The 12,540-nt window shown below is 30.1% G+C and overlaps 1 protein-coding gene across 8 annotated transcripts in view; it reads right to left on the bottom strand.

Annotated features, from left to right (window-relative positions):
- LOC143256015 (electroneutral sodium bicarbonate exchanger 1-like) overlaps positions 1–12,540 on the bottom strand; it is a 173,206-nt gene that overhangs the window by 17,467 nt on the left and 143,199 nt on the right. For all 8 annotated transcript variants that reach the window (XM_076512570.1, XM_076512574.1, XM_076512569.1 and 5 more), the window contains 9 exons: positions 12,089–12,263; positions 10,753–10,886; positions 9,633–9,810; positions 9,015–9,311; positions 8,154–8,267; positions 7,270–7,431; positions 5,721–5,899; positions 1,406–1,478; positions 951–1,019 (listed from right to left, as the gene is read on the bottom strand). In XM_076512570.1, coding sequence (XP_076368685.1) covers positions 951–1,019; positions 1,406–1,478; positions 5,721–5,899; positions 7,270–7,431; positions 8,154–8,267; positions 9,015–9,311; positions 9,633–9,810; positions 10,753–10,886; positions 12,089–12,263 — 1,381 coding nt within the window. The remainder of the gene's footprint in view (positions 1–950; positions 1,020–1,405; positions 1,479–5,720; positions 5,900–7,269; positions 7,432–8,153; positions 8,268–9,014; positions 9,312–9,632; positions 9,811–10,752; positions 10,887–12,088; positions 12,264–12,540) is intronic.

Below are 12,540 nucleotides of genomic sequence, written 5' to 3'. Positions count from 1 at the left end.
TTTACACAGTATTTTTTGCTGCTAATTAATTCATTCCCACTGTACAAATAATTTTTTCCATAAAAATTTTCTTTTGAAATTTTATTTATTTTCTATTGTTTTTAAAATATCATACATGAACTAAGTTTACACAAATTTAAACAACTGGTAAAATTTATGAAATGCAATATTTTAAATATTATGGCCTTGATAAACTCTTTGAATACTAATTCAAAAGAGATGCTACTGTTCTTTTGTTAAGATAATAAAGAACATTTATGAGTTAATTATTTATATGGTAGTTCAGAGTAGCAATACATATGTTTCCAACCAAGCCAAATATATTACACAAAATGTGATGGCAGCATTAAACTCAATAAAAATCAATAAGTAATACAGAGAAAACAAACAATTTTTTTATTTTTAATAGTCATGATAAATTACTTATGATAATATTATAATTCATTAATTTGTTTACCATAAAAAAGTAAAACACTATAAATATTATAAAAAAGTAATAACAACCTTAGCAGCTAATAGGAAGTTCTAATTCTCAGATTCTCTATGCACTGAAGTGAATTTAGTATTACAATAATGTGTTTTTCTTTTTTTGTGATAAACCCAATTAAGAAATATTTTAAGGGGATAATAGTATGTTAGAAACAAAACCAGTACCAGTCAGTAACTGCAAGTACAACTATGAAAACAAAATAACAGTAATTACGTACATTGGCTGTTGATTCAGCAATCAAGTGACAACTGTATGAAAATATGTCCAACACCTTAGTGTCAGTGTGTTTAGTGTTGTACGAATGGAAAGCCCTAACATCAGGAATATAAACAAAATGGTTTTTAATTAACCCAGTTTTAATAACAAAACCACTACATCCACAGTTAACCAAGTAAAGATGGTATAAAATATCTCTGCAAAGCACTATAGTCAATCTGGTATCTTTTATAACATAACATACCTGTAATCCTTTAAGTGCAGAAACACCCATGTACAGAAACACTCCAAACAGAACAGGCATAGGGATGAACTGTGAAGAGAGTTCAATTATAGTTCTAGAATCATATTGGTTTATATATTAATTATTTAGTATTTTTCTGGCACAGGAATTAACTATGATACATAAAAGTTAAAGTATTCTATTGTAATTAAGATAATTTTAAAAAGTGATAAATTACAGTTTTGTTCTGAACTCACTAGATTCACATTATTTTGTGAAAGAAAACTGTTAATAATATTAATGAATATGATTACTCTTTATGGCTGCAAATTTTATCAATCATGCTGAAAGTTCCCCATTTATGATCCCATTAAATGTGTTCAATATACTCCCAAAAATAATTAAAATATTCTGATCATTAATTTATCAATAAATTATAAATGAAAAATATGAGAAAGCCTAATAATTTAACCAACCTTTAAAACAGTAGTGAAGAAGACAGATAAACCAACCAAGATGAAGATTAAGATATGAGTGACTCGTTGTTCTCTGTAATACAATATTTACACTTCAAAAAAGCATCCAATCAACAGACATCAGTTAGTGTTGAATAAAAAATGTCTCTCTCTCTCTTTTCGTTTTTGTTATTAAAAACAAGACATTTTATTCAAGGAATGCAAATATCTGCCGACTGTTTTACCAAATCATTAACCCTACTCTTGTTGTATATGAAAGTAAATACATATATATATATATATATATATAAAAATATATCTTCTTCTCTACCATAATATGCAATAGCAAACTATAAACCACAGAGGGCTACACAGAAAATACACTTAATTAAACTTTAAATATATTTATGGTTGCTGGCTATTAACTATTGAGCCTTTTCACTGTAACAGAAATGTGTCTATTCCTTTTATTTTTTGGAGAGAGAGATACATTTATTGTACTGTTGCAGTTTTTGTTGCATAGTTTCAAAGCCACTAATATGGGTTTATTTATCAGTTTATAGAAGAATTTTCATTTTATGATGCTATGCTCATTCATCTTTAACAAGAACTCAATAAATGCCTGCACAACAGTAGCCTCACTGCTTTCATTTGCATAATTTATTCATCTTTATAAATGTATATGCATTGCATATTTTACAGATACCCAGTATTAAAATCTTATCTTGCAACTTCTCTGATGCTAACTCCCTGATTTTAATGGCATAACAGGGAAGGAAATTCCTATGTCCAACAGCGACACACAACTGCAGAAGTAAACTAGTGGATATTGCAGAAGTCCCTGAAATTTTCTCAGTTTCCTTGAAAGCATGTTATCCTGCTGAAAGAAGATGCATGGCAGTCACGTGACTCTCATGTGCTCTACACAACATATGTTATAACCACAAGAAAATGTAGGCATTCATGGGATGTATTATACGAAAAAAGTCAAGGTAAATACCTCTGTATGGGAATAAGAGGAAATAAAGTTGATTTGTGCCACACATTCTAAGGTATGATACACACAAACAAATATCATGTCAAAAACCATTCAACACAAGGATTAATAAAAAAATCAAATTTCATCTGTGCTAAACTTCTTAGTGTTTTGCTTTCTACAGTAATTTACTTAGTATTTAAAATATTTAAATGACAAAAATATAAAGGAAGCATGTTCAGCATAAAAAAAATACACACGTTCACTAATGAAGAAAAATATCGTACATGTTACTATAGCTTAAAGAAATTTCAATTTGTATTAGTAAAACATTATTTGTTTTAGCCTTCATGGTGATTATCTCAAGATAGTCCCAGAGTGAGCAAACTGAACAAGAACCATTAACCCTGAGAAATTCTTGGAATAAATTTTATATCTGATTCTGCAGCATTTTTTGAGTTTTTCTTCTGTGTACAACTACCATCAATGGTTATTTGACATCAGGAAGGGAAGTATACACTTTTGGAGCTCTTCTGTCCTTCTTGCAACCCTGAATTATCCGTGGTGCCCTACTTTAAGAAACACCATACCAAATCCTAATTCTAATTGCTAAATCCAGAGTACAAGTAATTAAATATCAAGATTTTTCCTTTTCAATTTGAATGAATTACACTTAATTATTTTTCTGCTTCTAGAACTATCACACCAAAAAATTACTGATCATTGAAGTATATATAAGTCCATTTTATTTTTTACATACAAGTTGTACAGTGCAGGAATTAATACAAGATTTTTAGAAAAGAAGGGATTTTGCTAGAAAAAGAGTATAGGTGGATTAATATATATATATGACTGGCAAATTTAATTTCATAATAAGAGAACTGAAATTTTTCAAAAAAAAGTGACACCTATGGCATAAAAAATGCACAAATATAATAACACCAAAGAGGTTGATGTGTTTAGTATGCCATAGCAGTAATAAACTATGTTACATTACTTTACAAATAGTATAAAATGTGACAAGTACTTACTGAATTTCACTATTTTTGACAGATTCTTCAAATATTGATTTTCATATATATATATATATGTTTAACAATTGTGTAATATGCAGCTACTATATTAACATGGATGCTCATTTAAGTATATCACTACCTATGCTATTACAGCAATGATGAGGGTCATTGTTATTTAAGAGACAAGCCTTAATATCAAAGGAAATGGGTTGCAAAAACATTTATTTTTACTGATGGATTAATTTGTCATTGTTGTGATACACTTATACCACCTACCTCTTTACTGAGCATATGTTATGCAATCAGACAATGGGAAAGCACAGGCAGACAACAGTTGTCCTAGTTTCCTATACGTTTTTTTTCCTTCAAAATACAAAAATTATGTGACAAGAAATTTCTGAACAATTCTGGAAACAACAGAGTTCCTGGACTACATAACAAGCAAGCAGAATAAAAACATTCTTACAAACTGGAAGAAGTGAGACTAACTAAAACAGTACTAACTTAAATATGTTAACTGTTGATAGAAATGTCAAGCATTACTTAGTTGTCTTTAAATGTACTCTGGTCAAAATTAGATGCACAAACATTAGACACTGCAACTAAGCTCTGCATTAATGAGCACTTCCTTGATTTTTTATTGCTGAAAGACAAACGTGCCGGTATGACCGAAAGTGTTCTGAGCAAATTTATGTAAATGACACTTCTCACGGAAGATTTATGATACCAAGAATATGACAATAGAGCTAATGCAAGACCAAGAATATGACAATAGAGCTAATGTAAGACCAAGAATGTGACAATGGAGCTAATGTAAGACCAAGAATGTGACAATGGAGCTAATGTAACACCAAGAATAGGACAATAGAGCTAATGTAACACCAAGAATAGGACAACAGAGCTATTGTAAGAGGCAAGAAGAGTAATCTTCAAAAAGGCATTAAAGAATAAAATCCAAGAGACACTTTTGTACCACAAACTTTACACACTCAAAATCTCATGTTGAAAGGTTCAGCTAACTGTTGCACTGAGGCTATGACGTTCTTTAACTTGACTCAAAGCATGTATGTATACTTTTCTGCTTCAACACATCATTAGGAAGTACTGCTCTTCAACTGAGGTGATAAAATAGCTAGCATTAGGCCTGGTCATGACATACACAAAAGTTTATAAGAGTATCCAGTGAACCAGTTACTGTATTAAAAGGAATATAATTTTATGAGTGTTATATATATAGTTCCTGTGTTGAGAACAATACCCATTTATGAGGTTTACTTCCTGTGTCAACAAAAGCACCTTGTAGTTAATGGACACACCCAATAAAGAAAAAAAAAACTACTTCCTGTAACAATGATCAAAATTAGTTTGAGCTGTGATGTAACTCCTGTAATAACAATGTACATTATTACAGGTCAATATACATTCATGAACTACACTTCCTATTATTACAAGAATTCTCAATTAGAAAAGTTATAAATGATTTTTATGTGTGTATCATTGAAGATCTGAAGGTATAAGTTAAGATTAATTTCTGTCTTACCAAGTGTAGTTTTAAATGCCAGTTTCTATGACATTCATTTATAAACTTTCCATGTTCTTAATGATGTTTAGCTATAAGGTTAAGTGAACATGCCAATAAAAATGCTGAGTTGCAATAAATTAGTTCTGTTGTTAATAGGGGCATCCAGTTATAAATTTTAACTTGTGCATCACCAAAAATGACATCCAATTGTGAAAGCCCTTTTTTATGCTTAGAAGAATGTTCATATATATCAAGTTATTTTTTTGTGATAGAAATGACAATTATGTATAGTTTATGTGTTATTACATGGTTTGCATCAGTATATACGAAATTACGGATATAACCATTTACTAATATCATTCCTCATGATAGTAATTTATTTAATAAAGAAATGTCTACGTATAAAGATAGGTTTTCAAAATGTAAGAGAAAGATCTTGTATGTATGAATGTTCAAGCTGCAACCAGAAAAAATTTAATAATAAAGTTATAAATACTCAATTGTGAATGATAGCTTATGTACCATAACATGGACTTTAAGTTTATATTAATTGAACTAAAAATAACAGTTTTAAGAACTGTTTCAGGACACTAGTTTCTATATCACCAGTAAGCAAAGATGAAAATTATAAGTCAAGGTGATAAAACGTGAAATACCTAACTGGCTGAGCAGGTTTGAGTTTCCTAATGATTTAACATACAGCTAACATAAATTACTTCTAGAAACTAATAAGAGTCCATTTTCAAGAGATCTCTTCCAATAATTTAATATGAATGTTTTATCTAACTATCAGATAATGAAACAGAAATAAATTCTTTTTACCTAACTCCAAGGAATTGAGGTTTTTCTCCTGGTGCTGCTGTCTCCGACTCCATTTTTAACGAGTTCACATGGGTCATAGCCAGGACAGTGGCAGCCACAAACCAAGGAAGACCAAGAATGGAGCAAATTGCAATTTGGATAGAAAGGAGAAATAGGTCTAAGTGGTAGCCACAACCCTTCTGCAAAACAAAGGACAGATTAATAAGGGTGTCATCTTATTAACAAAAACTTATAAAAATTAAGATACCATCATAAAATATGCTATAACACAAGTCTTTATTCATTTCATAAGTCACATTTATAGTTGATAGCCAACATCTATTTCCCACGAAGAACAGTTCTTGACAGTAGATTTTGGATAATTAAACTAACAAAAAGCACTAGAATAAAAACTGAAAATAACAAAAAGTTCCTTTGTTTGTGAATTTTGCACAAAGCTACACAAGGGCTATCCATAATTTAGTAGTGTAAGCCTAGAGGGAAGGCAGCTATTCATCACCACCCACTGCCAACTCTTGTACTGTTTTTTTACCAACAAATAGTTGGATTGACAGTCACAGTATAATGCCCCCATAGCTAAAAGGGCATGCATGTTTGATATGATGGGGATTCGAACCCATGACCTTCAGACTACACGTCAAGTTCCTTAACCACCTGGCTATGCTGGGCCAAGAATAAGAAAAAGCTAGACCTGAATGATTTTTCCATGTAGAATTAAATTGAGAAAAAAAAACAGTTAAGAGAATTCTACATGACTAATTCAACAATATTAAAATTTCTATACAGCTGGTCTAACAACTAATACAAAGAAATGGTTCCAAGTTACAAGAACCATATTAAAGAAGAAAAAGATACTAAAGAATTGGTTCTGGATGATTCTTTAATGAGGTGTTTAAAAAATAACAGTTCCAGGTCATTAGTCTAAGAAAACGAAGAATAAAATTCTGATTTACTATTCCACGAATATTAAAACTATTCTGACTGATTATCATCCCCTATACACACACAAAAATGGGAAAAATGAACGTTATATGCTATTAGTTCAGAATAACATTCTTACACAGTTAATCCTAACTACCAAAAGAATAATCCAGAAATTATAGACATAGGTTTCAATTATTTTAGTACATAAACAAGAAAAGTTCAAGATAATTGGTCCAAAAACATGAAAAGTCATATTACAATTTTCTAGCCAAAGTATAATAAAGAAACAGTTGAAGATGTGTAAAAAAGGGCAACCCTAGATGATTAATCTAGTAACACAGGTGTAGGTATTTATGACAATAAAGACGATACCTTTACTGGTAAAGCCACAATCATAATAAATTAAAAACTGTGTGAAACATACAGATGTCCTTATTTTTCTAAATTCCATAATAAAGAAATGGGTTGGAATGATTATAGACTAAAAATAACATAAAAGTAATTTTGTATGGTCAGCTTATGAACATAAAAATAACAGTCATACATATTCATTTGAGGAAAAAAATAGTTTTTAGTTTTTTGATTGATCTGTTTCATATATTATTACAAGTAATTCTTAACCAACCTTTAATTTGTTTTCTTTTCGATTAACAATGACAGCTGTAATCTGTTGATCCATGAAGATTAGGATGGTAGCCAACAGAGCAGGAACAACAGCTGCTAGTGATGTCCACCAGGGATTGCTTCCAAACCAAGGTATCAACCAGGCTCGACCTTCCCATGTTGGCTACAACAAAACACACCCTTTCTTTACTGAACAAGAAGCCATAAATAAATGAAGAGAAAAAAACTAAACACTGATAAAACTAACAAACAGAACATTATGTAACATCTCATGTTGTAACATTTTTCCTCAACTAGTAAAAATACTTAGAATTAAATAATCACTAAAGTCAAAATGCTGATATATTTTTAAACCTTTAATTACTAGAAATAGAGAAAAGTGTTTTAAACATCCACAAGATGGAAACTCAGTTGTAATTCAAGCTGTTTTGGTGAACGAATTTATGATACAATGTGAAAAGCTAGTCTGAAAGCATTAAATGAAAGTCTAGGAACATGGAATGTTATGAGCATAGTGACTAAAACTGAAATTTTAAAACCATGTCTGCATGATAAAAGTTAAACTTCAAAATATTACCTGGAGAAAAGTATTCATTTATATCATTAAAACAGCAGTGTAATGTACAGGAAATTATATAATATGTAAAAATTTATATTTGTAAACCAACAAAGTAGAACACAGAAATGTAAAAAACAAAACAGTTTAACACTATAATCTAATACCTGGAACACTGACCCACTGAAGTAGAACATGATAATCAAACATTGGGTAAAATGTATTCTAAGACAAAACAATATCATATGACATCAGGAACACAGAAGACAATACTATGAAATTTCAAATACCATATTGTATTATAAAAAACAAAAACAATTTCAACTTACCTTAAACTTATGAGGAACTTCAAGCTTAGGAGTTTCTATACCAACACACAAGTCAGTAACTGTCATAATCAAAATGGAAATAACAACAGCAAAATCACTGATGACAGCTCTGATCTGAAAATTTTCAAGAAAATCACTGACGCCTGTATTATAACTGATATATATAAAATATATATATGTATATACTTGTCTTCTTGTTAAACTTTAATAAAAAATGCAAATTAATTATTTTATTTTCAACAATAAAAATTGCTCTATCTATACAAAATAAATTTAATTTGTAAAAAGAAAGGAACATTGAAAGAAGTAAGATACATCATGACAAGAAAAGTGTTGTTATGTGTCTGCATGTTCACAACAGTAATTACACTGAAGTAGTATTAATTTCCACAAAAATATATATCTTATCCATGATAACATACAAACCACATTAGAACCACAATAATATTTCCACATGGTAACACATGAAATGTCATTATACCAGAAATATTATCTTATACAAGCACAAAAATATTTTTAGAATTCTTGTTAACACATTTTTACTTTGATACCACAAAAATTAGACAACTTGCAAACAATAACTTATCCTGATTATAAAAGATATAATCACAAAAAACATGTTACAACATAAGAAACATGTACAGCACAAGGAACACGTTACAACAAGAGGAACATGTTACAACATGCGGAACACGTTACAACACAAGAAACACATTACAACACAAGGAACATGTTACTACACAAGGAATATGTTACAACATACAGAACATGTTACAACACAAGGAACATGTTACAACACAAGGAACATGTTACAACACGCAGAACACGTTACAACATACAGAACATGTTACAACATCTTACTTTTGAGGGGAAGAAAGAAGTAAATTTAAAATCCTTCAGGATGACTGATAAAGTGAAAGTTCCCAAAAACAAGATTATAGAGAATAAAAACACATCAGGAACATATTTATGTGGTGTGCAGCCATCTCCTTCCAAAGTACCATTATAGTAACCACACTCATCAGTTGATAAACTTGACCAGTTTACAAGAGGTTGACCAATAATACTGGAGTTCTCACTAGGAGCACAATAACAGCTCTGGTTCACAAGGCTTGTCGTATGAGTTTCAAATGGATAGTCATGATTGATATGCAACACCTGTATAGAAATAAAAATCAAACACAATTTTTAGGTTTACTAACCAATGTTTCCTCACTCACTCACTCACTGTACATTGTAAATTTTGATATTAGAAACATTACAGTAACTAACACAAAATAATAATGGTTTTTATCACTAATCACACAAACTAATTTTAAACAAGGTCTTGTGGTTAACTAACTTATGAAATGTTTTATCAAGTATATAAAAAATTATTTTAAAATTTAGAACAATGTTTAAAGCATTTTCTTTTCACTTTCAACATTTATAACTTTAAACTGATGTTCACAATATAACTGTAACTACTTATAAACCTACTTTTTCTATAGCTTTATAAATGAAAATCATGGAAATCAGAGTGGCAAAATTTTCTTCAGTAAATCGAGTGATGTAGCACACCAGAGCACTAGCATCCAAAGATACTAGCACCATTAATATAGCTGACGTCCAGAGCCCAATCCAGAGGCGAAGAGGCAAGTACTCTAAACCATGATCCCTTTGGAGAAAAAATAGAAGGTAATATTTTGTTATAATAACCTTTACTAATATTGAAATAAGCATTACTAATTGTACCAGGTGAAATAAAGACTATTACAACTTTTACTTTGACAATGCTTTTATTTTGAACAGAAATTGTTAAAGAAATTACATGCACTGCTTATGAAAACTAAATAATAGCAATATTCGTCTTTTGGTTTAAATATTGCAGTATTGCTATTGTGTATTAGATAAAACAATCTGAAAACACTATTCCAATTAAAGTGGTTATTTCTATCACACAAATTTCTACTCAACAATATTATCAAAATGTTTTTATGTGTATGTCATTAAAGAGGATGACCTTTCATACAAAATTCTATCAAACATTTTATCTTTAGGGTACTAAAGGGATTATTTCTCATAAATAAGTTGTAAAAATTTATTATTTGAGTGTTACTAAAGAGGTTCACTCACACACAAATTAACTTATAAAACATTTTCATATAGACCATATACATAACTAAAATTTAGCAAACAGTAATTACTTTGTACAAACTACAAGGCAATGTGCAAATTAGTGTTACTTTTTTTTTTGGGGGGGGGTATTTTTAGACCGTCAACCCTATTGAATCATTAGGCCACTCTACAATGCTACCAGTTGGTTATTTAGACTTTAGGCCTATCAGCTGTCAGGGTCTTTAAGATCATCAATGTGTCGAGAATCCTCACCGTTACTGAGGATGTGTGTGGCTGTAATAATAAAGTGTGCAGCATTTAATTGGCTGTTGTGCTAACTACCACAATAAAACTACAGAACTGGTATTTTTAATCATTTCAATATATATGATTTTTACTTATTTATTTGGTAAGAATGTAATTTGAACCTGACAATCTGAACATACCCACATTATTTTCATTTGAGATAAAAGTTATGTTCATAAAAAGTGTTAATTCATACCTACAAAACGAATATACAATTGTTTCAAACACCAACACTGGTCCTGTACTTCCAAGAATATTTAATGGTTGTCCACTGAAGAGCCCATACAAGATTCCATTGATAGCTCCAGACAGCAAACTCTCCATGGCAGCCTGAAGAAAAAAGGAAATGGTTTGTCAATGGTATGATTTGTGATATTATGTTAGAAAAAAAGGAAATGGTTTGTCAATGGTATGATTTGTGATATTTATATTTCATAACATTTTCGCAATACAAAAAAACTGCAAAAATAAAGATTACCAAAACTTAATACTTAATCTAACGTGATATTTTAGAAAAATAATTATAACCAACAATTGATTTTATGTTCATCACACATACATTTAGCATTTTAATAGATAACAAAATGAAATAAAATGTCAGTGAATTAGAATTTATAATAAAGGAAAGCCACCTACAAAAGATTATTGAATCAAAGATTACAAAATGTAGATTTACTCATTGCCTAACTGAACTTAATGTTTTAACTTTATTAATTTAAAAACACGAGTAATGAAAACAAAAGTTAAATAAAAAATAAGAAACAGTACAGATGTTCACTAATATGTGTCCCCCACTGGGACAGCAGTGAGTCTACTGATTTACAACGTTAAAATCAGGGGTTAGATTCCCCTCGGAGGACACAACAGTTAGCCCGATGTAACTTTGGTATAAGAAAACTATCAAACACACTCACTAATAAATAATTTCAATTAATGTTATATAATTAAACCTTACTTTAAAATAGTAAACTATAGCATAACTAATAACTACTTAAATTAAAACATACTACATTCAGAAAAAGGGAAATAAGTGCAAACTAAATCATTTCAGAAATCTCACATGTTTGATCAGGTTCTTCCCATAACAAAACTATCACTACTTTTAGTGCATCATAAATTTCTCAATGTTTGAGCTCTTCCACAACATAGCTAAACTATTCTACAGCTTAACCTGCTAACATCAAGTCTGAATTAACTGAATTATATTGTCTTCAGTGCTAGAACTACTGAGCAGGCAACATCAGTGAATTATTTTACACTGGAACTATTTTACAACATCAGTAACTTATTCCACAGTTTTAATTATTACACAATGTTGCTCAATTATCTTACTAATTGTGTTACAAAACAGTGTATTATCTACAGCTTAAATTAATTTAAAACATACACTATTTCATGGCTACTTGTTGTACTATTTCATAATACAACTGAATTATTTCACACATAAGACTATTTCACAATATAAATCGGTCATTCCAAAACTTCAAATGTTTCACAAAAAATTATTCTATCTTATAGAGTGCATGTCTCACCAGGCGAGAACCTGTTGCTTCTCCTAACAAACCTCCAAATGTAATTATTGGAGCAAGACAAGCAAAATACAAGAAGAACACTGAAGCTACAGTCTGAAGAGCTAGGGCGTCCTTGAAATCACTGAGGTACCACTGTTTTCTCCGTTTAATGTCATTGATCAACCCACCAAAAATCCTACAATACAAAAAAAATTAAGAGTATTTTTTAAAAGATAAAACTGTAAAACAAAAAAGTATGAAAGAATCCTTCTCTAACACATACATACACACAAAAGTCAAGAATTTATATTAAAATTATTTTGAAGTATCACCACAACATTACAGTCCAGGTGTTATGTCCAATCATGCTCTATCTGCAACTGCACACCTTGACAATAGCCTTGCAATGTACTTGTTGCACAAAACTCCAAAAGTGATGCATCTGGTGTGTTTTCATATGGAATAAAATAAAT

Source organism: Tachypleus tridentatus, chromosome 7, assembly GCF_004210375.1.
Source record: "Tachypleus tridentatus isolate NWPU-2018 chromosome 7, ASM421037v1, whole genome shotgun sequence".
NCBI classification, from domain to species: domain Eukaryota; kingdom Metazoa; phylum Arthropoda; class Merostomata; order Xiphosura; family Limulidae; genus Tachypleus; species Tachypleus tridentatus.
Note: the sequence above shows the minus strand (reverse complement) of the source record. Positions and strands in the feature narration are given on the sequence as shown.